At 54.2% G+C, this 27,264-nt stretch overlaps 10 protein-coding genes across 10 annotated transcripts; 6 read left to right on the forward strand and 4 right to left on the reverse strand.

Moving 5' to 3' along the window:
• Positions 1 to 2,475: 2,475 nt before the first annotated feature.
• On the forward strand, positions 2,476 to 3,133 carry QC763_0042090 (uncharacterized protein; the record flags this gene model as incomplete). Its single annotated transcript, XM_062905646.1, has 3 exons — positions 2,476 to 2,490; positions 2,559 to 2,751; positions 3,120 to 3,133. 3 exons carry the CDS (start codon positions 2,476 to 2,478, stop codon positions 3,131 to 3,133), a joined length of 222 nt encoding a protein of 73 aa, XP_062769041.1.
• An 840-nt stretch (positions 3,134 to 3,973) lies between these two features.
• On the forward strand, positions 3,974 to 7,565 carry QC763_211120 (uncharacterized protein; the record flags this gene model as incomplete). Its single annotated transcript, XM_062910155.1, is given in 5 exon segments — positions 3,974 to 4,316; positions 4,628 to 5,058; positions 5,136 to 5,461; positions 5,521 to 6,537; positions 6,548 to 7,565. 4 exon segments carry the CDS (start codon positions 3,974 to 3,976, stop codon positions 6,398 to 6,400), a joined length of 1,980 nt encoding a protein of 659 aa, XP_062769042.1. The 3' UTR covers positions 6,401 to 6,537; positions 6,548 to 7,565.
• QC763_0042110 (uncharacterized protein) lies at positions 7,118 to 8,734 on the reverse strand (the record flags this gene model as incomplete). Its single annotated transcript, XM_062905647.1, has 2 exons — positions 7,118 to 7,571; positions 7,647 to 8,734. The coding sequence occupies 2 exons, from the start codon at positions 8,732 to 8,734 to the stop codon at positions 7,118 to 7,120; spliced, it is 1,542 nt and encodes a 513-aa protein (XP_062769043.1).
• Positions 8,735 to 9,453: 719 nt separating this feature from the next.
• Positions 9,454 to 14,911, reverse strand: QC763_211130 (uncharacterized protein; the record flags this gene model as incomplete). Its single annotated transcript, XM_062910156.1, has 3 exons — positions 9,454 to 12,395; positions 12,450 to 14,466; positions 14,522 to 14,911. The coding sequence occupies 3 exons, from the start codon at positions 14,909 to 14,911 to the stop codon at positions 9,454 to 9,456; spliced, it is 5,349 nt and encodes a 1,782-aa protein (XP_062769044.1).
• A 595-nt stretch (positions 14,912 to 15,506) lies between these two features.
• Positions 15,507 to 16,946, forward strand: FMO1 (monooxygenase; the record flags this gene model as incomplete). Its single annotated transcript, XM_062910157.1, has 1 exon — positions 15,507 to 16,946. The coding sequence occupies one exon, from the start codon at positions 15,507 to 15,509 to the stop codon at positions 16,944 to 16,946; it is 1,440 nt and encodes a 479-aa protein (XP_062769045.1).
• A 556-nt stretch (positions 16,947 to 17,502) lies between these two features.
• Positions 17,503 to 19,382, forward strand: QC763_211150 (uncharacterized protein; the record flags this gene model as incomplete). Its single annotated transcript, XM_062910158.1, has 2 exons — positions 17,503 to 17,689; positions 17,749 to 19,382. 2 exons carry the CDS (start codon positions 17,503 to 17,505, stop codon positions 19,380 to 19,382), a joined length of 1,821 nt encoding a protein of 606 aa, XP_062769046.1.
• Positions 17,581 to 21,150, reverse strand: LTV1. Its single transcript, XM_062910159.1, has 2 exons — positions 20,844 to 21,150; positions 17,581 to 20,779 (listed from the first exon to the last, which is right to left on the reverse strand). Exons 1-2 carry the CDS (start codon positions 20,861 to 20,863, stop codon positions 19,474 to 19,476), a joined length of 1,326 nt encoding a protein of 441 aa, XP_062769047.1. The 5' UTR covers positions 20,864 to 21,150; the 3' UTR covers positions 17,581 to 19,473.
• A 181-nt stretch (positions 21,151 to 21,331) lies between these two features.
• Positions 21,332 to 23,676, forward strand: QC763_211170 (uncharacterized protein). Its single transcript, XM_062910160.1, has 2 exons — positions 21,332 to 22,555; positions 22,613 to 23,676. Exons 1-2 carry the CDS (start codon positions 21,565 to 21,567, stop codon positions 23,563 to 23,565), a joined length of 1,944 nt encoding a protein of 647 aa, XP_062769048.1. The 5' UTR covers positions 21,332 to 21,564; the 3' UTR covers positions 23,566 to 23,676.
• Positions 23,677 to 23,779: 103 nt separating this feature from the next.
• Positions 23,780 to 25,154, forward strand: mrpl7 (54S ribosomal protein L7, mitochondrial). The gene is made up of 3 exons (XM_062910161.1): positions 23,780 to 24,106; positions 24,160 to 24,859; positions 24,915 to 25,154. The coding sequence occupies exons 1-3, from the start codon at positions 23,880 to 23,882 to the stop codon at positions 25,023 to 25,025; spliced, it is 1,038 nt and encodes a 345-aa protein (XP_062769049.1). The 5' UTR covers positions 23,780 to 23,879; the 3' UTR covers positions 25,026 to 25,154.
• Positions 25,155 to 25,283: 129 nt separating this feature from the next.
• Positions 25,284 to 25,961, reverse strand: FES1 (hsp70 nucleotide exchange factor fes1; the record flags this gene model as incomplete). Its single annotated transcript, XM_062910162.1, has 1 exon — positions 25,284 to 25,961. The coding sequence occupies one exon, from the start codon at positions 25,959 to 25,961 to the stop codon at positions 25,284 to 25,286; it is 678 nt and encodes a 225-aa protein (XP_062769050.1).
• Between the last annotated feature and the right edge of the window lie 1,303 nt (positions 25,962 to 27,264).

Genomic DNA, 27,264 nt, shown 5'->3' on the forward strand with positions numbered 1-27,264 from the left:
CCTCCGATTCTAATACTTCCCTTCTTCCGAACTATTCTCTTCCTCTCGGTTATACAGTCGTGTTCTTCATGATTGTTCAATACCACCCTCAGATCTCGTCATCGAGAGTGGTGGTTCGTCACCTTTACCCGAAATCTACTGAGTCATAAATATGTGACTCTTTACAGGGTAATCCGCTGTGAAGCCTTACATGCTTTACATGTGAAGGGATTCCGCACCTCCCATCTGTAAGACTTTACCGAGCGAGGTAACCAAACCGGTAAATATCCCCCCTCTCCCTCGGGTACATGGTATTTCACATACATCCCACATCTTTCCCCATCCCGAGTAGTACCCGGAGTAGATGGATGGTGGATAGTCTGGCCTTCAACAGCCATCACCCCTGAATGAACCCCAACTTTTTCAACCCACACTTCCCCCGCCAAGCTCCACATCTTTTTCCCGTGGGGAATTGAATGAATGTTTATCCATGACACGAACCCCTCCACATATCCCATCAGAGCCGCAACTTGTCCAGACCCGGGAAGACCCAGCCACCACCCCGCTTGAGTCACGAGCTTTTTCTTCGGCCTCGATTCTCGGGAGTGTCTTTTTTCCAATTGGAGGCCTTGGGGGAGTTCAGCATACCCGGAGTTTTGCCACGGGTTTTTGGATATTCGGGGTTTGTGCGTGTGTGTGGTGGTTGGCTGGCTGGCCGGCCGAGCACACCGAGGAAGACCCCAATCACTCACCGGGCCGAGGGAGTGCCCCCAGGGCAAAGCAGCCCCCCCCCCCGCGTGGCTTGCTGACGACAGTCACCATCACAAAACACGGGGATGGTACCCTTGCTGGCCATTCTCATCCCATGTTCTGTTCCGATGAGAAAGCTGGGGGAGTTGATGCCTTCACCATCCCACGTTCCACGCCTTGTTTCTTTTTCCGATTTTTCTGACCAAGCAAAAAAAAAAAAAAAAAAAAAAGATCTGGGGCACAGCCAAACCGTGGGGATCGTTGGGCAAATCCAAAGAGGGGCCAGCAGGCGGTGAAGCTCGTCCGAAGCTTCTCACCGGATTCTGTGGCGGCCATGGCAGTGGTGGAGTCCGAACCCCAGCTGACCATGGTGAACCCTACCTCTTGACCGGGGGCGAGATCAACCTTGTTGATTTTGCGGGGTGTCACGGAGAGCCCACGAGCCTCACCACGTCTGAAGATCTAGAAAAACGGTGCTCGCTCCGTTGTCGGAACTTTTGATGCGGGAATGCTTGCTTGCATTTCTGATTGTTCGTCTGTCACCTGCATGTTGCCTTTATGTGCTTCCGGTATCCCCCGCGAAATCCAACTTTGGGACGAAAATTGGGAATTTGGAGGGGGGGAGCGGAGGTGCTCCGGGTAGTACCCGACCAAGACCCGGACCAACACCGGTCTTTGACGGAACATGTGGTGGTGTGGGGCCGCTTGCCGGCACGGCACCTCACGGACCTCCAGCATGTTCTTAACCGAAAGTTGCAGGTTTGGGGCCCAAAGCTGCCGCTCAGCAGGACCTTTCAAGGCTAGCTCGGAAATACCACGCTTGGACTCCTGTAGACGATGCCGATCTGCTTGAGAATTGGTGATGCATTCGTGGCATTGAAAAACTCGAGGAAACGAACAGGGCGAGGTTGCTGGGCCGCAGACGGGAAGGGCGGAGATCAGACAATCCTCGTCAAATCGAGAAGGTAACCCAAGGGGCACACTGTTGGGGTTTTCCGAATCCATTTCCCCAACCCTCTTTTTTCACTCTTTGTGGTCATTTTTGAGAAGGAAGTCACGCGGACGTCAGCAAGTTGCATGCCTTGTACGGAGTACCTTGGACAGCCTCACGGCCCAATCCCACCTCATCCGCTTGTTCCGTATCTTACAATAGTTTGTTATGTAATTCTAGACCAAAGTGACAGCACTCAGAAGCGTGAAAAGAGTTCAGACGAAAAGCAGCATGCCGTTGGGGTCGTCTGTTTGAGAGCGGTGGAGGCCGGCGGCACATCAGACATCAGACGCGAAGCTGTCCCTGTTTCACCAAGGGCAGGCTTCTCGAAGTCGTTTGGACGACATGGAGGACATCCCTGCGATGGCGTCGGGAGAAGTCGGGGGGAAAACCTGCACCATCCATGCAGCCCGCAAACTGCATGCTCGTGCCTTCCCCGGGCCTGCCCCTGAGACTCCATCGCCCCACCGGCCGGTCCCTCCAGACGATTTGCGATGGACCCACCCACACCCCACCGCAGCTCCACCGGGTCCCATTGACGGCTGTGACAGTGTGGGAATCTGCAGAACCGGAGTAGCGGTACCTCTCGACCGTTTGAGATTGAAATTTCCCTTTTCCGCTTTTTCGGTGAAATCTCTGCTATCTCGCAGAACTCGCAGTGGTTGTATATATCGGCGCCATTTTGCGACAATTCGGAACCCGACATATATGCCACGATAGCGAATTTCCCGGCAGCACCGGTTTTCTTGTACACAATGCCGCTGGAGCCGGTGTGTAACACCAGCAACTGATCACCAAGTGCGTGCCTCTCGCTGGACTTATTAGGTAATTCTGCAAGGAGTGGCAGAGGTCACGGGTTGTCGCTGAGACAAGGGAGACTGTGTATTTTACAGATGAGAGGCCGACAACCGATCCCGACTTGGCTGCCGGCCAGCATCTCAACTTCAGCCGACGGTTCGGGACGAGGCCCCTTAGCCAAAACAGGCAATGGCACCCCATCATCGACACGTTGATTGGTCAGGTCCTGCGAGGTTAGTGGCCTGTCGAGATGAAGCTGAGAAACCCTTCCTCCCAGAAAACACGGAACTTTCAGGACTGTTTTACAATACACGATTACATGCAGCTGAAAGACACAAGCAGAACGTCCTGCTCATCGGCGCCAACGGGTGTCCGCCATGTTTTTTCACTCTCACGAAAATGTGATTGTGTGCTCTCAAGCAGGTCTCGGCGGCTGGTGAGGTTCGTTCTCAGATTCCGGCCATTCCCATAGCTGCAGGAGTGACCACCTTCGATGTGACGGCGGTACTTGGCTTGGCTCACAGGGCGCAGGAGGTACCTTTTTTTTATTTACGGATCGATAGGTCTGGGTCTGACACACCCTGGCCAACCAACCACTCAGCAACCAGCCTGTGACGTCGCGCGCAACGGTGCGGCGGTCAATTCTTTTTTGATATTTTTTTTTTTTTCGTTCTCTTCCCAACGAGAATCAAGCCCAGGGCCCAACAAATTGTTGTCAAAATAAAAATAAAAAATAACGGGATATTCGGGAGCGACTGTGATTAACGCCCAATATGCGTTTCCATGGATTCCGCGCCGTGTCGGGAGCCCATTCCGGTCCTTGTTGAAGTGGTTGAACCTCTGGGGTGTGATTGTCGGTGACTCCTGCTTTCGGTGTCGCCCGGCCGTGTAAGTGGAAACCCTGACCGCTACGGGAATTCGTACCGGTACCGGCACCCCTGATGACAGGGGATCGTGACTTCTTTTTTTTCCCCCTGGTATCCCACCCATCGAGGCCCAACGTGCGAGCGTGCCCAGAGAGAGGTCGTAGCCCTTGAAACGTGCAACGAAACCTCCAGACAGGCCTCCGTCGCATCAAGTAGTAAGGTGTAGCAGGCGATGGAGCTGCTGCTGGCTTCTGCTTCGCGCCGTCGTGGTCTTGCAAAAAGGTCTTAAAGAGGAGGCTTGCCGTCGCCAACAAGCATTGTTGTTGCTGTTGTTGGCAAGACACTCCAACAACCATCACTACTGTTGACCGAAAAGGCTCTGGTGGCCCAATCGATTACACGCCCTAGCGGTAGTTTCAGTCGCCGTAATACTACTTCTAATAATACGCCCGCTGGTCGCTCAACCCTCGACGCACTAGACTCACGCCGCAGGGGACCCTCCCGTTCCTGTTCCTCCTCCTCCTCTTCGAAGACTTCTTTTGTTCTCCCGACTCCCACACATCCTTCCCCCTCGTCACTCGCACATGCAATGGCTTCGTATGCTCCCAGCGCCTCTTCATCCGATATCTCAACGCCTCGGTCAACATCCCCCTCATCGTCCTCAGTAGCGTCGGCCCGGTCCTCGCACTCATCTATATCTACCTCTAAGCGCATGTCCATCTCGTCTTCGCGCAGAATATCCGCCGCCAACCCAATGTCGTCTGTTGACATAGCTGCCATCGAAGAAGCCATGAGAATGGCCAACCTCGACACCCTCCGGGGTTACCAGCAAAAGACCTACGGCGAAGTCAAGCAGTTCGCCGAGACGCAGTACCTCTCCCAGAACCAGGCTCTTGGTTACCAGGTCATCAACGAGCCCATGTGGAATAAGGGTGAGTCAACATTCTTTTCTCTCTTCTCTTTGCGCGTCATTCCGTTAGCAGGGGAAGCGGTGCTAGAGCTTAAATCTTGCACCGTGTCCGAGCAGACCTGCTCCCGAACCTGTCCGGACCATCTGACTCGAATACCGGCTCTCTCTCCCCCCCTCCCTCCCTCCCTCTCTCTAAAGCATCATATCCCCCTACCTCCTCTCCTCCCGGTCTATTCTTTCTGAACCTTGATGAGCCTTTGCCTCCATCAATGACCTCCCGCATCCTCCCTTCGTTGCGCACCATGGCAGCTAACATCACGTCCCTCCGTCAAGGCCTCTCTTTTACCCCAGAGCAGCGTATCGCCAAGAACCTCACCGGTCTTATCCCACACGTCATGGAGGACTCGGGCAAGCAGTGCGAGCGTGCGCTCAAGATGATCCGGACTCGCCAGACCAACATTGACCGCTATCTCTATCTGTCGTCGCTCAAGTACCAGAACGCCGACCTCTTTTACCGCCTGCTCATCGACAATGCGAAGGAGCTCATGCCTCTGGTGTACACTCCCACCATTGGTGACGTGTGTCTTCAGTATTCTACTCTCTACACCCGCCCCGAGGCGCTCTACATCTCCATCAAGCAGCGCAAGTCGATAAAGACGATCCTCAAGAACTGGCCATATCCAAATCCCGAGATCTGCGTCGTGACAGACGGGTCTCGCATCCTGGGCCTGGGCGATCTGGGCGTCAATGGCGTTGGCATTCCGGTAAGTCACGTCGGCAAAAGCTGTGGACGGACGCAGCGGGGTCCCGGTGGGCTGGTTGGCTAATTTACATGCATCAGATCGGCAAGCTAGCCCTGTACACGGCGGCGGCGGGTATCCACCCGGATAAGACGCTCCCAATCGTTCTCGACTGCGGAACGGCCAACGAGACCAACCTCAAGGATCCGCTGTACCTGGGTCTGCGCTCGAAGCGGCCCTCGGTGGCCGAGCAGCAGGAGTTTATGGACGAGTTCATGACTGCCGCTGCCGAGGTCTATCCTGAAATGGTGGTGCAGTTTGAGGATTTCGAGTCAGAAAAGGCCTTCAACTACCTGGACCGGTATCGGAACAAGTACAAGTGCTTCAATGACGACATCCAGGGCACTGGCGCTGTTGTTCTCGGAGGGTAAGTTTTGGCCTCGCCGAAGGATCCGCAATTTTTGCTATTGCTAACCTGTTTTGCAGCTACATTGGTGCCGTGAATCTTTCCGGCGTTCCTCTCGAGGAGCAGCGCCTCGTCTTCATGGGCGCTGGCTCTGCCGGTGTCGGTGTCGCCAAGCAGCTTGTAGAGTACTACACCAAGCGTGGTCTCTCCGAGCAGGCGGCCAAGGACAAGTTCTGGCTTGTCGACACCAAGGGCCTCGTGACCAAGGACCGCGGTGACAAGCTCGCCGAGCACAAGAAGTACTTTGCTCGCGGCGACAACAACGGCCTCCAGTTCAAGTCTCTTGAGGAGGTTATCGAGTACGTCAAGCCGACCGCTCTTGTTGGCTTGACTGCCACCTTTGGCGTCTTCACCGAGTCTGTCGTCCGCGCCCTCAAGGCTTCTGTGGACGCCGGTGGTCTCGGCCGCAGACCCATTCTCTTCCCTCTCAGCAACCCCCTCACCAAGGCCGAGTGCACTTTCGAGCAGGCCGTCACCTGGACTGATGGCACCGTCATCTTTGCCTCTGGCTCTCCCTTTTCTCAGTTCACCATCAAGCTCGGCAGCGACCAGGCCATCACCTACTACCCCAACCAGGGCAACAACGTCTATGTCTTCCCTGGCATCGGCCTCGGCGCCATCCTCGCCAAGGCCACCCGTGTCACCGACAACATGATCTACACCTCTGCTGCTGCCCTTGCCGGTTCCCTGAACGCCGAGGAGGTGCACAAGGGTCTGATCTACCCCCGCATTGAGCGCGTGCGTGATGCCAGCGTGATTGTTGCCCGCGAGGTGATGAAGGCTGCGCGTCGGGATGGTGTGAGTGCCCTGCCCGAGGAGCAATGGCTTACCTGGGAGGAGTGGGGTGACCCGGCTCTTGATAAGTATATCAAGGAGCATATTTATGACCCTGCTCTTTAAGTGTTTGTTTTTCGGGGAGGGGCGGGTATTGAAATTGGGAGTCTATAATGACTGGATGAAGCTGGGTTGGGAGAGAGGGAGGGGGAGTGCATTACTGGCGTTGTTTACTTTCAGGGAAGGACTTAGCTTAGCCTTTTTTTCTTTCTTTTTTTCTTTTCTGTTTTCTTTGCTTTTGCTTGCCCCTTGGTATGAGCATTGCGGGGATTATAATGGGCTTCTTTTTTTTTGCGGTTATCTCTTTTTCTAATGAATGATATCCCAACGAAGAGTTGAGGAGACCCAAGTTTCACACACAAGATTTGGTTTTTGGATGGACTACAATGGATGGCAGAATGCATGGAAAACGGGAGGTTTCTGAGGCAAGACAAGACAAGACAAGACAAGATTACAGTTGTTGGATGTGGCGGTGTCAAGTGAGCGTGCAAGCGCGGAATAGATAAAAAGAGGGAGGAATCCAAATACATATACTACTTGTTAGAATGAGAATGAAATGGGGGAGAGCGGTTTGTGTCGAGATTGTTGATGCTTGATAGGAGAGGTGAATGATTTGGTGTGCAGTTGTTGTTAGCATATGATGTGTTGTTGCCGTTGTGTGTCTGATAGGTGAACCTATAACCATCACCGCAGTACCCTTTTATAACACCTGAGTGCTGTCCACCCTCTCACGTCAACATTCTCATAAATCTCTCTCTCTCACAACACCATCCCATCCCATGGTTAAACCGCCCCCAAAGTCCCCAACCTCCCCCCAAAGTTACCTCCATAAAGCCTCCTAACCTCCACCCCCTTCTCCCCATTGTATCCCCCCCCTCCTCCCTCCTCGTTAAACTCATCCATTATGAAAGCATGCAGCAGTTTGATCTCGGGCATTCTTTTCAGTTCCTCCCTGACCCAGCCGTTTTCCTGCCGGGTGACTTCGCCGTCGTAGAACAGCAGGTCCTCGGAGTCGATGATCTCCGAGAGGGCGAAGGTGAGAGGAAAAAGTTTGGAGCGGTAGATGAGCCAGAGCGTCTCGAGGCCTTCGAGCCGGAAGGTGGTGTTGTTGAGGAGGGGGGAGCAGAAGGGGTTTTTGGAGACGAGGGAGTAGTGGTGGGCGGTCCAGACTTGGTGTGGGGGAGAACCTGGGGGGAAGAGGGAGGCGATGGAGAGGGTGGAGGAGGGGGATTGGAGGCTGTGATGGGGTTAGTTAGCGGATGTCATAGAAGGGGTAGTTTAAGGGTACATAAAGAGAAAAAAAAAAGCTCACTCAACAAACCTCACCGGCCCCTCCCCGGCAGGAAACAACTCCCTCCCCGGCCCCATCCCCAACCCCCACTCCCACCCCCCCATCCTCACCCTCACAACATCACACGTGACAACCACCCCGACGGTCTTCAACCGTTCCCACAAACCCCCAATCTGAAATCTCCTCACCTGCCTCTCCAACTCCGCCCGATCTTGTGGTTTTCGTATCAAGACTTGTTCAGCAAGCTGCTGTATATCCAGCGGCGGCGGCAGCTCCCCCTGTCCTACACTACCGACAATCGTAGCAGCAAAAACAGGCCCGACACTCGGCACCTTTAGCCAATCCACCCCGGGGGAAAACCAGGTATGCCCCGTCACGTACGCCTGCCCATCCATCGTCACGACCTTTGTCTTCACCAACCCCCCATGCCTCAAGCAAACAACCCTGCTCTCATGACACGTCCCCGCCAACGGCGGCGGTGGTAATAAGTTGGTAGTCACCACCGGTCCTGGCAAGGGGTTACTCCCCCCGTTCCCCCCAACCCCCTGATGCCCACCGCCCACCCGTGGTCTCCAATCCCTCCCGACCCTCCCCTCCTCTCCTTGGGTCCCCCCCTCGAAAACACCATGGTACCCCCTCACCCTACCCACCACCTGGCCCCCTCTAGGCAAATACCCGGCCCTGACCTCCAAAACACGCGGGCAACCCCAAAGGGCAAACTCCCATACTTTCATTCTAACCTCGACCGGCAGTTTCCTAAAGTAAGAAAACTTGGGGGCTTGGTTAGAAAGCAAAAGGTGGGAGTGCACACCCCCAATCTCGCGGGTCAGCTGTCTTGAGAGGTCCCGTTTTATGACTGAGAGCTGGGACTGAAAACTGGCCTCTAGGCGGCGGTGGGAGGAATGAAGGTCGGAGGAGAGGCGGTGAACTTCTTGGGTGAAGTGGGCGAGAAGTTGTTCCCAGGTTAGGAGGGGGGGTTCGATCGTAAGAGAGGGGGGGTTGTCATCGGAGGAGGAAGGGGGGTGGTGGTGGTGGTTGTTGTTGTTGCTGTTGTTGTTGTTGTTGTTGTTGTGATGGTGATGGTTGTGGTGGCTGTGGTGGGTGGTCATTTTTAATGATACGCCGAACGCTGGTGGTGTGAGATGGATGGTTGAAATGTAGAGATATGCTGCTGGAAGAAAAGGATGGATGATGTGTTGGTAGGATATGGTTGTGTGACAAACTCCTCCCTCGACTTCGAGACCTCCTTGTCTTATACTCCCACAAATGTCTCGCTACACAACCACCTCCCCGCCAAAACCTCCCCGCCAAAACCTCCCCGGCTTCAACCCCCCTTACTCACACGAAAACTACTCACATCCGACTAGACACATGCAGACAAAAGGTGACCACTTACACGCATCTAGCCGCATCCACCCCCCCATGCTTGCGCATCCTGCGTTGCACACACCCAATCAAATCTCACTCCCACCCACCCTCTTCCCAGCCTTGTTTTGTCTGATTGGGACCAAAAAAAAAAACGCCGTCTTGCTCAAGGGTCCGTACATAAACTGTGGCTACCGACCTCAGTCAATCACTATTATACATGCATACAAACTTTGCTGATTTTGTTTTTTTGCCTGTTGATCTCTCCGTCTTCCTCGGAGGTACCCATAATCATGAAAAATAACTCCCCGTGAACCATGATTCCTCAATGTCCATTACCACTCCCGCCCTCCCCCCTTTAAAAAAACAAAACAAATGCATATTCCCCTCCCTCCATAGAATAAGTCCAGACTCCACAAACATAACCCCCCCAAAACCCAACCCCTCAACTCAACGAGAAATCCTACTTAGCCTCCCTCATCTTCCTATCCGCCCTCTCCACCCTCCCCCTAGCACCCGAATCCAAACTCCTCCACCACCCCCTCAAACCAGTCATATACCCCCTATAACCCTCCCAACCCTCCACCGGCGCCCCCTTAACCTGCGGCGCCCCCTCATCAGCATCAAACACCGCCCAGCTCGACTCCTCCCCCGACCTCAGCCCAAACCCCTTCTTGCTAATCGACTTGACCTGCAGCCTCTGCAGCAAAACCGCATCCCCCACCCTGACAACAGGCAGCGACTCCTTGTGTGGTCGGTACAGCTGCACCTCCACAACACTACCCGGCGCGATCGACGGGTCGGTAATGTGAAACGACATGACGTATTCCCTCGGTCCCTTCTTGGCGCGGACAGGCGTGGTGGGTTCAGAGGTGACAATCGCGGCGACGACGGGGTGCTCGTCCACGTGGTATTTCAGTGAGGTCAAGTTGATGCAGTCGGGGAATTCCTGGCGGAGGCGCTTGGTCAGATCGGCCTTCAAGGCGGCGGTGCTGGTGTTGTTGTCGTCGACCAGAGGGGAAGCTGACTTGGTTTTGGACGGAGAATTCAGCGCATCCTTTGCGAGGCCGACGCTGACATCTCCCTTGGATGGCGAGGCCAGCGCGCCTCTCGCCAATAAAACGCTGAGATCGCGGTTGGAGGGCAAGTTAAAAGACCCCTTGGGCTCTTCCTCGGCGTCCTGGTTGCTCGACTGTAAGCTGTTCGACCGCCTCCTGGCAAGTCGCGGGCTAATTCGTGTTGGCTGCGGCTCCTGTGGCTGTGGTTGCCCTCTCTTGCTCCGTCGCGCTGCTACCGACTGCTGGGCGAGCTTGACGCTCACATCTGGCGAGGAGGATGATGACGCTGCCATTTCGGGTTGCGGTGACATGTGCTCTTGAGAGGATGGCGTCTGGACCGTGATTTCTTCCTCGGCGCTCTTATAAACAGCTCTGGTTTGCGTGGGCGGCTCGGAAAGCTCTAATTGTGCGCTCTTGCCTCTGACGGCCTTTTTCTTGTTCTTATTCCGGTTGCTTGCACGCGTCGCTGCAGCCTTCCGAACAGGCGCACTCAGGACTGACGCGACTTCTTCCGCATCAGACTCGCCCGCGTTGAAGCTCAAATCTGGCGAGCCAGCACTGTTGTTGCCTGGCTGCTCTAGAATAACACCCGCGTCAGCCTGCTGGGTTTCTTGTTCCTCCTCGACATCGTGATCCTCAGGCTCCGCTTGCACCATGCTCTGCAGAGGGGTTGGGGGCAGCTCTGTCTCCCGCATTGCTTCCTGAAACCCTTGGGCGAATGGCGACAGTTTCTTCTGAGATGCAAAAGAGTTGGTGAGAGGAGGCGAGGCAGGGACTTCTTTACCCATTGCTTCATTGTTGGCTGGTGCAGTTGCACCCTCAACCGACTCCAGAGACACCACTGCTGGCTTCTCCTCGTCGACAACAGGCACCGGGACTTCTTCCTCTGCCTCCTTAACAGGCTCCAGATGAACTTCCTCGACAGCATCCGTGTCCTCTTGCTGCTGTGTGTCCTCCAACACCTCTTCCTGTGCTTCCTCAGTCGCTTCCTGGTCCATAGCAGCATCCTCTACAAGAATCTCAGTCGTCACCTCCATGATAACAGTCTCCTCAACAACCTCCTCAATCACCTCGGTAATGATCATGCTAGACTCGACCTCTGCTCGTGGCGTCTCTGCTTCCATAGGCGACTCGAAATGCGGCGTTCCCGCATCAAGCATATCAACATCGACGTCATCGTCAACCACCGACATGGGTTCGGCCGTGCTGGCTTTTTCGTGGTCGTCTTCGACATCCATCTGGTCGTCATCGGCCTCGACTTGACTCGCAAGTGACATCTTGTCATCTGCCGACTCGGACGCCATACGCTGGTTAGCCTGCTCTTGTTCGAGTTGTTCCAGTACCATGTCGTCATAGAAATCCTCGAGTTCCCTGTCGAAGTCCCCGGAGGGCACATCGTCAGCCACGTCAATTTCGTCATTCTCATCTTCCGAAGGGATATAATCAGCATCGTGTTCATGCTCGGGTTCATCATCAACGTCGAATTGGCTGGCCGACTCGGCAGCAGTGACATCTGGCCGCTCAAGTTCCGATTTGGCTGCGGCATCTGACTGGTCGACCTTTGGTTCAATCTCCTCGGCTTCGTTTGTAGCAGTAGCAGCCGGCTCTTCAGCCTCGGATTCCTTATCTTCCGACTCTGAAGCGGCAGCCTTCTCGGGAGAGGCGGCCACCGGTTCAGCCTCGGATGCCTTATCCTCCGACTCTGAAACAGCAGCAACCTTGGGCGGTTCAATCTCAAGTTCAGACTCGGAACCAGACACCTCGTCCGTGTCTTCAGGTGCCGACATGACAAAGGAGTCTTCCTTGTCGCCATGCTCATCAGCGGGTGCGCGTGCTTGCTCGTCGTGCCCATCAGCTTGGTGAACAGCAAAGTCAACCACATGGGTCTGGCCACCAGCAACCGCAGGGGCCTCGTCTTCGGCCTCGTTGGCTGCTTCCTTGGGCTTCGAAACCTCACACTTGAGCGCTGTAGCCTCATGCTCGTCATCCGAAGCCTCATCTCTGGCTGAAGGCCCATCCCTTGGTTGTGGCGCTTCATCTCCACGGCCCGAGGTTTCCTCTTCAGGCTCTTCATCTTCGTCGGAAGCCCCTTCCGCCGTGTGGTCTTCAGCTTCGTCTTCATCTTCATCTTCATCTCCAACAGAAGCTTCCTCCACCTCGAGATCTCCAACTTCGTCTTCAGATGCTGATTCATACTCCACTCCAGCCCCTCCAACCTCCGAGACCTCCTCTTCAGCATCCGGCATCTCCTCCTCAGAATCATAGACATCCTCCTCAAGCTCCCGATCCTCCTCCTCAGATCCCTCCTCGTCCTCTTCAGAGTCCTTAGCTGCTTCAGATGCCTTAGCTGCTTCAGATGCCTTAGCTGCTTCAGATGCCTTAGCTGCTTCAGATGCCTTAGCTTCCTCAGATTCCTCAACCTCCTCAGAAAGACCCGGATCAACCTGATCAGAACCAATCCCCGGGCTCTTACGAGTCTCCTGCGTCGGTTCAGCAGCCGGAGGTGCCTTGGGCGCAGGCATAGACACGTCATCATCCTCAGAGTCCGAAAGCAAGCTAATCACCATCGGCCCCTTCGGATTCGCCTGCGGCAGCACCCTCCCAGTATAAACTGGCTTAGCCGCCGGAGCCTCCTCATAATCATCATACTCATCCCCCTCCTCCTCCTCATCATACTCCTCTTCATCGTCCTCCTCCTGGTCCTCAGACAAATCATTGAATCCCTTAAACTCAGACTCATCCAACACCCCAGCATCACCATACCGATCAACAATCTCCTGATGAACCTCCTCTTCCTGTTCAGATAGACCCTCATCATCATCCGAGGGCTCAACGTAGTTTCGCTGGTCGTAATCGCCTTCTTCGATGGGCTCACCATACGCGTACTCATCTTGGACGGCATCTTGATCCTCCTCATCGTCTACACCAACGGCGTCTTCCTCAAGTGAGTCATCACCCTCTCCATAGCCACGAGCTTCCTGAGTAGCAAGTCCACCATCCGCAAACTGGCCTTGCAACCCGCCATGCCCATAGCTAGCAAACCCATCCGGCAATGTGTTAGGAGTAACATGAGCAGCGTGGAGAGCCGCATCGCCAGGAGGCATCCGGGTGCCCTCCTCCAGAGCGTCATCACCAAAGTGGCCGCCCTCGGTTTGGTTATAGCGCGGGGACTCTGTAGTAACCGTCCACTGATTGTTATCAAAGTTCTCCGCCATGGGAGGCTGTTGAATGGGCAGGTCTTGAGTGTCGGCCGACGCAAAATAGTTGTTGATATGCACACCAGACGGCGCGTCATCAAGATACGAATCAGGATATGCCTCGTTCTTATCAAAGCCAGTGGCCCCATGGAAATGTTGATCGTGAGCATCCGGAGTGGGTGCGGTATGTGGAATGTGAGAAAACCCGAATCTAACTTGGTCTGCTATGCTTGAAGGTGATTGGATCCGGGCGGGCGGGCCAGTGCCAAACATGGAGAAACCAGGAGTCTTGGGGGTGCCAAAAAGTGAGCTACTAGCAAACGTATCCGTGGCAGGCTTTTGGGCGGCATCAAGTTTGGGCATGTCCGTGTTGGCATTGGCAGCCGGGGGACTGGATCGGCTTTCAGTGGGCTTTCCAGAAGCCTGGTCATGTTGGGGGGTAGCAGGGGGCAATTCTGGCATCGTGAGAGCTGGCTGCTCCTGAGCAACAGGTGACCTTTTCTCCTGCTGAGCTTGGGAAAGCCTGGGTTGCTCCTCGGAAGCCGGAGACTTCTGTGCCTGCTGCGCATGAGCAAGCGCTGCTTGGCTAAGCACGTCCATGGCGCTCTCTGTACGCACTGGGGGTGTCCGCACTGGCTTTGTCCGTACCGGCTCCGTCTCCATCGGCTCCGTTTGCGCTGCTTCGACCCGTGTTGACTCGGGCTGTACTGGCTCTGTTTGCACCGCCTCGTCCGTGGGCTCGGTCATTTCAATATCGACTGTCTGGACTCCCTCATCCAGCATTTCCTTTTGTGGCGAAGGCTGCGGGGACGTTTTCTCGGTCACATCTTCGTCCATAGACTCCTCAGCCGGTGACTGAGGTTCAGGACTAGGTGACTGGCTGGTATAGCGCCACGCACTGCTGTCGCGGCCAAACCGAGTTCGTTTGCGACCCTTGCCCTTGACTCCTCCGTCTTCCTCGAAAGGGTCAAACCCATCCTCGAACAGCGCACCGTACGACAGTCGCTGCCGTTTGATGAGTGCTGGGGATGCATATTCGTTCTCGGCAACTTCGAAAAATTTGCGGATTGTAGGGACGTGTTCGGGTGGTTCTTCGGGCTCAGGTGTCGATAGTCGAGGTGCTGTCGCAGGCGGAGCCGGGGGTCGAGGCGAGGCCTCGGTCTCGAGTTCGGGATGGTCGATGTTCAAGTGTCTGAGCTGGTTTGTTTCGCCAGATTTTATCTATAGAAAGCTGTTAGATGGGTTGTGAGTCGGCGAGCAAGCGTCATGACCGCACCTGCAAGACAAACTTCTCGTCGAACTGCAATTGCCATTCCACTCTGGAGCCAGGGATGCCGCCTGGCGATGTGTCCTTTGTCCATGTTACTTCCTCTAGAGAGAAGAGTAGCTCATCACCAGCTCCTAGACCACATTTTGAAAGAATCCTTGCGCTGGGACCATGGAGCTCGATGCGAACTTGACCTCGAGCACGACGCAGTCGTACATCGGGCTCTGCCAGCAAGAAAGCAAAGGTCTCGGTGACCGAGTTGTAGGGCCAGGTAATGCCAACTTCGCCTCGCACGGTTCGCGATGGTTGATCTGGCAAATCGGGGCCAAGCTGGGCAATGGGTGTTGCGAGTTTGGTCGCCAAAAGCGCAGCGACGTTTCCGTCTTCAGCCATCTCCATGTTGGATAGAGCACTGTGTCGATGATGTGAACGCGGTCGGGTTCAAATTACTGAGAGCGCGTCATTTCCGGGTAAGCCAGGAGGTACGGGGAGACATGTAAAGAAGTTGCAATGTTTTGGCGACGGTTGATGAACAGAGGCAAGTTGTGCAGCCTCACAAAGCTGCTGCTCTTGGGTTGCGTTGCTCTTTGGGAGAGCTCCTTCAACTTTCTTGAGGTTCTGTCGCGCGAATGACGGCAGCGGGAAACCAGTGACGTTTCCATTGGTAGGTTCCAGCCTTGGAGAAGCTTTACAGTGGGTCCTGCCTGGGAGCTTGCAGCTGAGGCATGTTCCACCGCCTGAAAACGGAAGGCGGTATCATCTTGAGAGCCTTGGCAGTTTCGGGAGCTTTAGGCCAGCCTGTAATTTCGTATTCGAAGCACGTAATCGGTGTATGCAATGGTAACGACTTGATGATCAGTCCATGAATGGGTTCGACTGACAACCACCTCTCTTTTTCCCTCAAGTTTGTATACTTTGTTTTCAAGAATCTTTTGACGCCGAAGATTCCGTCTATCTATCCTATTCGACTTCTGAGCCACAGATCCTCTCCAACATGGGCTTCGAAACAGTATTAGGCCAAACGCCATTCGGTATTCACAGAATCGCAATCATCGGCGCTGGCCCATGCGGTCTTGCTGCGGCCAAGTATTTGGTGGCTCAAAAAGTCTTTGAAAAGATCGATATCTATGAGCAGCAATCAGAAGTTGGAGGCGTCTGGAAGTATAGCGCAAAGCCGGCGGAGAACCGTCGTGTGCCCCAAGTGAACCCCGAATGCCCGCCAGACCCCCCTTTGGAGCCTGGAGATGGCAATGACGATAAGGGACCAGTTTTTCCCTCGCCCATGTACAAACTACTTCACACAAACATTCCACGAGGTTTAATGCCTTTTACGGACTTTCCTTTCTCAGATGATCTCCTCATCTTCCCCTCTCGCGATGACGTACAGGACTATCTGGTTCAGTACTCCCAGGACATAAGGCACCTCATCAGTTTCTCTACCGAGGTCAAAGATGTTCGTCTGAGAACAGATGCCAAGGGAAAGGATCAGTGGGACGTGGATGTGTTATCGCTACGAACGGGCGAGCTTACGACCGCAACATATGATGCTGTTGTTGTCGCATCTGGTCATTATTCTATCATTTATATCCCCGACATGAAGGGGATATCCGAGTTCAACAGCACACACCCCGATATAATTTCTCACTCCAAATACTACCGCACTCCCGAACCATTCAGGAACAAAAAGGTCATCGTGGTGGGCAACGCTGCCTCGGGCTTGGATATTGCCTCGCAAATCAGCCAAGTCTCGCAACAACCATTACTCTTATCGGTGCGGACACCAACCCCAGCGGCCAACCTTGAATGGACCGGGGCCGAGGAAGTCCCAGAAATTGAAGAGTTTCTCGTGGCAGACAGAGCTGTCCGATTAAAAGAGGGCAGGGTTGAGAAGGATATTGATGCCATCGTCTTCGCAACGGGCTACCTCTACTCCTTCCCCTTTCTCACCTCACTACAACCACCGTTGGTGACGGATGGGCGTCGAGTCAGGGGGCTCTATAAACATCTCTTTCACATTGAACACCCAACATTGGTGTTCCCAGGACTGCCTATAAAGGTGGTACCATTCCCCGTCTCACAAAGCCAAGCAGCCACCTTCTCACGGGTGTGGGCGAACCTGCTGCCCTTACCATCAGTGGATGATATGAAACGTTGGGAGGACGAGGAAGCTGAAAAGAAAGGTTCCAAGTATCACGTCTGGCCAGTGGGCGCGGATTCAGAGTACATCAACTCGGTCTATGACTGGATCACCGAAGCCGGCATTCCAGGCAAGGAGCCACCTCGATGGGACGAGGAGCAGTGCTGGCAGAGAACCATCCACATGAAGGCCAAATTAAGGTTTGAATTGGAGGGTCGCAAGGCAAAGACTCTCAAAGAGCTCGGTTTTGACTATGAGCCGGAGCAGAAAGATGACTCGGGGCCGTTGTTGCTTTGAGACACGGCCCCGCCCCGAATGTCTCACTCAGCACGCCCTTTCTCAAATCTAACCGGTCGCCGATTCAGTGGGACCGGGTCAGACACCGAAGTGCAACGCAAAAGCCGGATGGCGATTCAGAACACCATCAAAATATCATCACCATGATCGGTAGATAATAGCCGGAAGTTAGAAAGAGCATTTGGGGGCGGGCTCTGGCATAGATATTCTCCGCCTCTCTCATCCGACCCCTGCGACCAAACCCCACAGTGAGTTTCCGCCGAAGCGGTAGCCCTGGAGGTGTGCCCGGCAGGGGTTACAACAGCGCGTTGGGGCGCTGGAAGAGGCGTTCCCGATCCCGAGAAAGGGACAAAGTCGCATCGCATTGCTTGATCTGATGTGGCTAATCGTGGTATATTTGTAAGCATATTATCGATTATTGAACCAGACTTGGTTGAATCCTTCGTGCCTTCTCCAATTATCAGTCTCTGATAAGATTTCATCTTGCTCATAACCGTTCTCATCTTCTCATCTTACTGAACCGGTAGTTGTTCATCGATCTTGTTCAACTGTTGCAATGGCGTCGTTGTCTTATCGTGACGATAGCCGTCAAGGTGCTGGCAGTCTAAGTGACGACGATGATAAGCCACTGCCTCTCGATTTCGCCCACCACTACTCTGACACCACCAAAAGCCGGAATGCCAGTAAGATCAAGGCAATCTACAAGTTCTTTCAGATACCTGGCATTCTGAACATTGCTGGTGGTATGTATTCTATCATGTCTCCTCTTGTTAATAATCGTGATACTCAACTGCACCGCCAGGTCTCCCCAATGCCCAGTTCTTCCCCTACGACACCTTGGAGGCACAGGCAGCCAAACCTGAGAGATGGTCTCCTTCCTCCGGGTCATCAAACCCTTCAGCACCTAACCACATCACCATCCCCCATGATGATTCCACTCAGAAGGACCTCCTCCAAAAGATCGACCTAGCCACCGCCCTGCAGTACGGCATGGCCCAAGGCTACCCCCCCCTCCTCGGCTGGATCAGACAGTTCACCCGCGACCACCTCCACCCCGGCGTCCCCTACAAAGGTGGCCCCGAAGTAGTCCTCACCTGCGGCTCAACTGACGGGTTTGCCAAAGCCCTCAACCTCTTCGTCACCCCCTGGAGAACCACCGACCCCATCTCATCCCGTCCCGGCCTTCTCTGCGAAACCTACGTCTACACCAACATCACCAACCAAGCCACCCCCCTCGGCGTCCAAATGGTGCCCGTCAAAACCGACGAATCCGGGATGGCAGTCTCTGGTCCGGGGGGTTTAGAAGACGTCCTCGCAAACTGGGACAGCAGCAAGGGGAAACGCCCTCACTTGATGTATACCGTCACCCTAGGCCACAACCCAACCGGTATCCTCCTCTCGGTCGAGCGCAAGAAGGAAATCTACGCCATCTGCAGCAAATATGACGTGATAATCATCGAAGATGAGCCCTACTGGTACCTCCAATTCCCCGAAGCGAGCTCTCTCGAGGCCGAATCCCGTGGCCTGCCTCCCCCTCCTCGCTCCTCCCTTTCCACAGTCACCACTCCATCCTCCGGCTTCCCCTTCCTCGACTCCCTAACCCCATCCTTCACCCCCCTCGACACCGACGGCCGTGTCGTCCGCCTAGACACCTTCTCAAAAACAGTAGCCCCAGGCTGCCGTCTGGGCTGGATAACCGCCCAACCTGCCCTCATCGAGCGATTCGAACGAATAACCGAAGCGACAACCCAACAACCCTCCGGCTTCGTCCAAGCTCTAATCTCCAAACTGTTGATCTCCCCCTCTCCCACCCCCTCCCCCACCCCATCCTTCTCCCTCTTCTCCCACCGCCCCCCCCCCTCCCAACCGTCAGGCTGGCAACCGTCCGGCTTCGTAACCTGGCTCTCCGGCCTCCGCACCCGCTACCAGACCCGCATGGCAAGAATGTGCACCATCCTCGACTCCGGCTCCGTCCTCATCACCACCCCCCCAACCCGCTCCCACTCATGGGCTGTGGTGAAGAAGGTAAAGTTATACGACTTTTCGTGGCCGAGAGCGGGCATGTTCATCTGGTTGAGGATGCACTTCTTTTCACATCCTTTGTTCCCCGTTTTCAAGTCTGCCTTGTCAACCGCGTTGATGGTCTGGCTTACGGGGGGGGACTACAAGGTCTTGGTCACGACGGGGGCAATCTTCGCTGCGAATGACGAGATCAAGGAGAGGGAAGGGTGGGAGTACTTCAGGCTTTGTTTTGCTGCCGAGGAGGAGGAGAATGTCGAGTTGGCTGCCGAGAGGTTTGTGGAGGGGGTGAAGGCGTTTTGGGAGGTGAGGGATCATGAGGTTATCAAGAAGCTGCTGGAGGAGGTGAAGAGTGACGACGAGGTGGTCGGGGAGCAAGAGGGGTTGGTGAATCTGGCTGGGTTCATGGGGTGTTAAAGATACTAGGGATAGATGTTGGGGAGGCAATGTAACAATGGTATCGAATTTTTATGTAAAAGAAATACTTCCTGGTCTGATAGGACAGACTCTATGGTTTCTTCTCTTCCGCTTTTTTTTCTTCACCTCTGCCCCCAGTCCTATACTTGGCCGGAATTATCGGCGGCCCCAACGCCTTCCTGATCTCGTCAAACTCGGCGACTCCATTCTTCCACTTGCCCTTCTTGACTCTGTTCTTCCCCCGCACGTCATACTCACCCAAAAACTCGTCCAGCATGCTGTCAAAGTCTTGCCTGGTGGTTCCCTGGACAGTCGACATGGTGGACACGGCCGACACAGACGCCAAATCGTCCTCGTCATAGTTGTACTCCTCCTCGAGCTTCTCAAACCTTCTATCCAAGATGTTGAGCTGCTCTGTCCGGTATATCGACGAAGAAGTCATCGAGTAGGTCGACGGGTTCGTCAACGCGCCCTTCCTCTTCTTTTGCCTCCCGCCATTGGTAGTGGTGGTCCAAATCGACGACTGAATCTCCGACGGCGTAGCCCCCCACCCAACCGCCTTCTTTTTCGGGGCCGCGGCACCAGACTTCTGATCATCCTTAAACTTCTTAAACTCTCCCATCCAGTCATCCGACGGTCCTTCTTGATCACCTTCCCTGGAAGTATCAACCAGCTCCGGCACCTGATCCTCCTCTTGACTCCGCTGCTGCTTCTTCTGCGCCGGCCCAGCCTTAACCGTACAATCCGACTCCCACCCCTCATCCTCATCCTCATCCTCCTCCCAAACATCCCTCAACTCATCCAGCTCCTCCGCATCCCCCTCCACCAGCCCCTTCAGCACATCCTCCCCCCCTTCCTCATCCACATACGCCTCATCCTCCAACGCCTCCAAAACCTCCCTCAACCTCGGGTCCATATCCGGCTGAAAACCCGCAATAGAATCAGGAACATCCTGCTGAGCCTGATACGTCAACCTCTGCAAATTCTTGCTCGGCAATATCTCCTCATCCAACAACCCCTCGCTCTTGTGCTCCAAGTCCATCTTTGCCAGCGCCTCCGACAAGTTCATCTTTTGTTTTCCCTTGGACTTTTGCAAGGAGGGCGCCTCGACAAAGACGGCCTCCCCGGCGCCGGTGCCGAGGTCGCGGAGGTGCTGCATGTAGTCGTACTCGGTGTCATCGTAGTAGACGCCGTAGTTGGCGGCCTCGCCCTCGTTGTCGCGGATCGAGGCGGCGTCGGAGCCAAGTTCCGAGGCGAGGTCGCTTAGGCCTTTGGATTTTGAATTTTTGGAGGGCGCGCTGGGGGCGAGGACCATGGAGGGGGCTGTGTCATCGTGGATGAGGGGGTCGTTCTGGGGGCGGTAGACGAGGGTGAAGTGGGTGGCTGTTTTTTTGTCGCTGTACAGATGTGAGTATGACTTCGAGGTGAGGGGAGGTTGTTATCTGACGGGAGTAGACTTACATCCACTTTCCTTTGCCCATTTTTGGCTGGTTTGGTCAAGCAGTTGCGCTTGACGGACAAAGGTTGGTTTGGTTAAGGGCAAGTTCTCGACGTTCAGTTGATGGATGAGGGCAGGAAATGGAATTCTCGAATCAAGAGCCCAAAAAAGCTGTCAAGGTGGAATTTGGTATCAGAGTGCAGCACCACCACCACACCAAACCATGCACGCGGCAGAGCAAGAGGAAAATTTTGGTGGGGTAGAATACGTTTATCTTATCAAAGGTTTTGCGGGAGGGGTACTTTTGAGCCAACACTTGTTCATAGAGACTCTTCACTGCATCGAGCCTGAAGAGCAACACCAAGCTGGAATTACTTGGATTAACTGCTGGAAGTGATAGAACAATGACTTTAGAGAATAATTCATCCCTCAAAAAGTGCCCAGAGAGCTTTACGTAACCCGAAGCCGGCCAGAGACCGCCACACACAGTCATACCTTGGATAGGCACTAGGTACCCCAGCACCATCTCTGTCCGTCGGCGCAAATTTGCCCCTCCATTTATCAGCAATTCCATCAATAAACCACCACCCCGCCCAACTTTGCGACGGGCGTCGTGGCTTGTTCAACTTACATCACATCCCCCCAATTTCAGCACCTATAGCTACGATATCCCGATCGTAGCGTGCTAGTAACACCAACCGAAAAAAATCACACATAGGCAACACCCCGCGGAAAACCGCAATCATGGTCCTCGCCAAATCCAAAAAGTCGGTCGGTCTCGGCAACTCGCTGATGAATGACCGCTTCGGCAAGGGCAAAGGCTCCGACCGCAAGAGAGCCTCGGCCGTCACCCGTATCGACCATGCCACCGGCCAGGAATACATCACCAACGACAGGCAGGAAGCCTCTTGGGTCAAGATGCGCTCCATCACCGAGCAGGGCGCCCTCGACGAGTTCCTCGCCACCGCCGAACTGGCCGGCACCGATTTCACCGCCGAGAAGATGAGCAGCGTCAAGATCATCCACACGGACCAAAAGAACCCCTATCTCTTGTCCGCCGCCGAGGAGAGGGTCATTGTCGGGAAACAAAACCAGAACAAGGGCAAATTGACGGTTCCCAGAAGGCCAAAGTGGGATTCTACCACGACCAGGGAGCAGCTTGACAGGCTGGAAAAGGAGGCCTTTTTGGACTGGAGAAGAGGGCTGGCCGAGCTGGAGGAGACCAAGGACTTGCTCATGACACCATTTGAGAGAAACTTGGAGGTGTGGAGGCAGCTCTGGAGAGTTATCGAGCGCTCTGATGTTGTTGTTCAGATTGTTGATGCCAGAAACCCGTTAATGTTCCGTTCTGAGGATTTGGAGAACTATGTCAAGGAGGTGGACCCCAAGAAGCACAACCTGCTGCTTATCAACAAGGCCGATATGATGACGTATAGGCAGAGAAAGATGTGGGCTGATTACCTCAAGGGTCAAAAGATTGCCTACAGGTTCTTCTCTGCTCATCTGGCCAAGGAGGCGCTCGAGGCTGTGGAGGAGGAGTCTGAGTCTGAGGAGGAGCCCACCGTTGCTTCTTCTAGCAAGAAGCCGGTTGCTGAGGTGAAGGAGGAGACTCGGGAGGAGGAGGAGGAGGCTGAGGAGGCCGAGACCCAAGAAGAGCAGGAGGATGAGGATACCAGAATTCTGACGGTGGACGAGTTGGAGGATATTCTTTTGGAGCTTGAGCCGGCGAATACAGGTAAGCTACTGACCTAGATTTTGAACACCTTGACACGAAGCTAACCATGATCATCAGACCCTGGTCACAAATTCACAGTCGGTTTGGTCGGTTACCCCAACGTCGGTAAATCGTCCACAATCAACGCTCTTGTTGGTGCCAACAAGGTGTCAGTTTCGTCCACCCCCGGTAAAACGAAGCATTTCCAGACCATTCACTTGAGTGAAAAGGTTTTGTTGTGCGATTGTCCCGGTCTCGTGTTCCCCAACTTTGCCAACACCAAGGCAGAGCTTGTCTGCAACGGTGTCTTGCCGATTGATCAGCTCCGCGAGTACACTGGCCCCTCCACTCTCGTGGCTACCAGAATCCCCAAGCCTTTTCTGGAGGCCATCTACGGTATCCAGATTTACACCCGCCCTCTCGAGGAAGGCGGCAATGGCATTCCTACTGGTGAGGAATTGCTCAGAGCGTATGCCCGTCACAGAGGTTTCATGACACAGGGTCTCGGTCAGCCCGATGCCTCCAGGGCAGCGAGATATGTCCTCAAGGATTATGTCGCTGGCAAGCTCCTCTACTGCAACCCGCCACCAGACAGTGTCGATGGTGCCGAGTTCAATCGCGAGCTCTACGACATTGCCCATCTGCCCGAGAAGAGAAGAGCTGCCCTGCAACAAGCACTGGACGAGATGACCATTGATGGTAGTGCAGCTGATGATGCTTCGGTTCTGACCGACTTCATCCCCCTTCCTCAGGGGCAAAAATCGCAAACACTGGACAAGGCTTTCTTCAAGAGCGGTGCGAACAACACTGGCAACTTCACCAGACCGTTCCAGTACAAATACACGGAGCAGGGCAAGCAGGTTATGGAGGGCAAGAACTTGTCCGGGAGGAAACTGAGGGCTATGATTGCTCTCGAGAAGGGAATCGACCCCAAGGATGTGCAGATGACTACGGGGAAGAAGCATTATAAGGGGTCTATGAAGGGGAGAGGCAAGCACAGACGCAACAACGCGGATGATGATGAGCCATGAATGTTGTTTTTTCTCTGGTTGAAACTTGGGAAATGGGTTTGGTATCATTAGAATCATTACTTTTGGCGTTATAAAAAGTCTCAATGGATTATTTCCGCGATGTTCACTTCGTACTTGTAGTTGCTCGACTGTGAATAAATGCATATCCAACCCTAACCCGCCCCTCAAAATGGTCTGTGCCACGGGGGCTCCAGAAAATTTCCAACTGCAACCTTGAGAGCCGTCTCAGAGCTTTTGGGCCGAGCGAGCTCCGGGCAAACCACTCCGATCAATCTCGAATTTCCGTCGCCCGCCGCCCGATCCCTTTCGAAGCCATGGCGAGCGTCCGCGCCCTGTCCCGACCGACCCGGGGTGTTTCCCTGTCTCAAATATCCCGGCAGACCTGTTCCAGACGATGGGCTTCTTCAGCCGCCGCCGAGGCGCCTCTTGAGGACCTCGAGGACTCGGCTTTGGGGGCGCCGCCGTTGAGCGAGGAGGAGAAGAAGACGTTTAGACCTTGGAAGAGGCAAGCAGACAGGAAGTTTGCTTTGCCAAGTGGGAGGTTTGTTCCCCCCCCTTACATGGCAACAATATAGTGACCTTTTGACACGACAGATACAACTACCACGCCCCCAAATACGACCGCGGCCCCCTCCACCCGGTTCAACCCCTCCCCTCCTCGGAACCCACAGCCCGCGACTTCGTCCCCGGCCCCTTCAACCTCCCCCGCCTACGACAGACGTACCTCTCCACCGTCGCCTCCGACATCATGACGCTAACCTACAACCACATACCCCCCGGAACACCAAAGAAGGAAACACCCCAACGTCTTCGTGAATGGGATGATTCCTCGCCCTACCACGCTAACCGCTCCCTCCGCGCCCCCCGCGGCGCGCCGGTGTTGCCGCTGCTGGAGAGGGATGTCAACTTTACGAATATACCCGAGATCAAGGAAATCACCCTCGCGGCGTACGTCCCTGCCGCGCTGCAGGACATGGACAATCTGCTTGTTGCCCGCGCGGCGCTGCTTGCTATTACGGGGGTGCTGCCCGAGATGACAAAGACACGGACTAATGTCCAGCAGTGGAAGATTCGGGCGGGGGAGTTTGCGGGGTGCAAGGTTACTGTTAGGGGGAATGAGGCGTATGAGTTTTTTGATCGGTGTGTGAACTTGGTGTTTCCGAGGATTAAGGACTGGAGGGGGATTGAGGCTACGACGGGGGACAGCTCGGGGAATTTGGCGTGGGGGTTTACGCCCGAGGAGCTGAAGCTGTTTCCGGAGATGGAGGTCAATTTGGGGATGTATCCGCCCAAGGTGAGTACTCGGGTCTCGATTTATGATGAAGGGGTTGTGCTGACAAGAAAAATAGATGGTGCCTGGTTGCAGAGTGTACGTCAAGACGACGGCCACGTCGGATAGGCAGGCTAGGTTGCTGCTTCAGGCTATGGGGTTGCCGTTTTTTGGTGAGGTGAAGAATTAAAGGGGGCAAAGAGGGAGAGGAAGAACTTGTACAAATACCAGTAAAAAAGTGTATAAATGTAACAACACATAGACAACCGGCAAGGTTTCTGAATCAAGAGTTTTGTTCATGTCAAGTGAGCAAAAACCACACGTCATTGAATCTGCCCGTCTTATCATGTCTATATTCACACGAACCCCTTCCCACCCAAAAACCCATTTTAAACCCCTCCCAGAAACGCCGTGTAATGCAAAATCATTTTTGTTGATCCCCCTTCCTTTAAGCCTTGTTACTCGTCTTCTTGACCCGCTCCTTCAACCCCTCCATAACCCTATCAACCCCATCCATATCCGTCGCATCCCCCACCTTTTGTTCCGCTTCATGATGACCCCCCTTGACCAGCTCCTCATGACAAACATCCAACGCAGGCTGGTAATTCCTCACCGCCGAACTCAACGCATAAACAGCCTTCCTCCTCACCCCTTCCTGCTCGTCCTCTGCCAGGATCATCTTCACCAACCTCGGCAACCCCCCCATCGCTAACAATCTCTCTTGTGACTTGATATTGTTTTGGACAGCGGTGCCGACGCACCAGGCGGCGTACTTTCTGATTTCGGGCTCCGAGTGGGAGAGGAGGGCGAGGAGGGGGGTCCAGAGGGAGAGGTTGGAGAGGTTGTTTGCGTTGTCGAGGGACTCGATGAGCTGCTCGAAGTTGTCGAAGGCGATGAGCTTGTTTTCGAGGGTGGTGGTCGGGTCGTGGAGAACTTCCATTGCTGCTTTCATCAGGTCTGCGTCTGAGGGGCCGCCCATGAGGGCGGAGAGGATTTCGGGGTTGAGGTCGCTGCGGGGGGCCGGTTGGGAAGGGGGGGGGGAAGGGGCGGAGGGGTCGGCGGAGGGGTTGGAGACGGTGGAGTGCTCGATTCCCCATTTGAGGAGGTTGGTGAGGTTTTTATCCATTTTGTTTGAGGGGGTGGTGGTGATAATGGTGGTGGTTGAAGGCTTCGAGATGTTTGATGGAGGGGTAGTTTGCGACAGACGGTTATGGAGGGGTGATCGGGTTCAGATGTGATTTTTGACTGGCTGATATATCACCAGAACGTCTGGGAGAGAATGGGTATCTTGAAGAGTATGCGACTGGAGAAATATGGTCAAGGAAAAACTCGGGAATCGCAGTCTTATGAAAAAAGTGATAGCGATATAACGCCCAAAGTTGAATCCCAATCTGTAATCTGCGATTGGCGTTCGCGAACGTTCAGGAAAATTCTATCCCGATTGGGACTAGCGCGCTTGCACGTGAGTGTCTATGAAGCTCATGATTTGTGTCCGACTGAGGCATTGGGGAGACATCACTTGATATGAATAGATTATGAAAGCCGGAGGGACTTGAACATAAGGAATATAAACCAATCTCTGCCAAGTCTTCCAGAACAAAACCTCAAGATGAGGCTCGCTGATGATACTCCATATCGTAGACGATACGATGTCGCCGCAATGGCTCGTGCGTTTACGTGCCCCTCCACACTTTTAGAACAAGGTGGAAAGCTGCCCCACCACTGCCCCTCATCGCCGCTCTTAGCGATTTCGCCTAAGCCAAAATGAAAAAAAGGGGAAGTCGAGGACACCATAGAGAGACAGGGGAAGGCAGCCACTTTATCATTAGGAGAATCATCTCCCATTATCATCAACCCCCTGAACTTGCACGCAATTGCATGTCGAATCAATAATAGAGACGTATGATTACGCAATTAGCTCCTTTTGTTTCATACCTCACCCCCCAATCGGCGCTATATCGGACAACCTCAAACTTGTTATCAAAGGGGGAGGAGGCTCACCGACATATCTACATACTATGTATAATGGGGACCAACCGCAATCAAATATCCAGCCTGGAATGATATCCCGTAGGACTTGTCCACCAACGGATTCCCCGGACCGGCCGAGATGCATTTTTCGGATTCTCCTTGGACTAGCGGTGGAGTTGCTGCTTGCAGTTGCAGCTGCCCGCACCCGCCGCCTTGTTGGAAGTTATTAGCTATCTCACAGCGTGGACCCAGTATGGCCATACAGCCGCAACGCTTCCTGCTCGGGAACAGCCACCGGGAGAAACGTCATAACATTGTCCATTTTTTTCTTCCGTTTTTTTTTTTTTCTTTTTTTCTTTATTTTTTTCCGAAGGTGGTTGTCTGGAATGCTGTTTCGAAGCTTTTGACGGTATCAAACTGCAAGGGCATACGTATACCTCCACTGCCCCATATTCTCA

The sequence above is a fragment of the Podospora pseudopauciseta genome (assembly GCF_035222475.1).
Source record: "Podospora pseudopauciseta strain CBS 411.78 chromosome 2 map unlocalized CBS411.78m_2, whole genome shotgun sequence".
Lineage (NCBI taxonomy): Eukaryota > Fungi > Ascomycota > Sordariomycetes > Sordariales > Podosporaceae > Podospora > Podospora pseudopauciseta.

Bases quoted from the DNA above. Each gene is read 5' to 3' on its own strand.
- mrpl7 (XM_062910161.1), top strand. From the start codon at position 23,880: ATGGCGAGCGTCCGCGCCCTGTCCCGACCGACCCGGGGTGTTTCCCTG. The intron at 24,107-24,159 runs GTTTGTTCCCCC...TTGACACGACAG, and splicing joins TTTGCTTTGCCAAGTGGGAG to ATACAACTACCACGCCCCCA. The intron at 24,860-24,914 runs GTGAGTACTCGG...CAAGAAAAATAG, and splicing joins TGGGGATGTATCCGCCCAAG to ATGGTGCCTGGTTGCAGAGT.
- QC763_211170 (XM_062910160.1), top strand. From the start codon at position 21,565: ATGGTCCTCGCCAAATCCAAAAAGTCGGTCGGTCTCGGCAACTCGCTG. The intron at 22,556-22,612 runs GTAAGCTACTGA...CATGATCATCAG, and splicing joins GCTTGAGCCGGCGAATACAG to ACCCTGGTCACAAATTCACA.
- LTV1 (XM_062910159.1), bottom strand. From the start codon at position 20,863: ATGGGCAAAGGAAAGTGGAT. The intron at 20,780-20,843 runs GTAAGTCTACTC...ACATCTGTACAG, and splicing joins ATGGGCAAAGGAAAGTGGAT to CGACAAAAAAACAGCCACCC.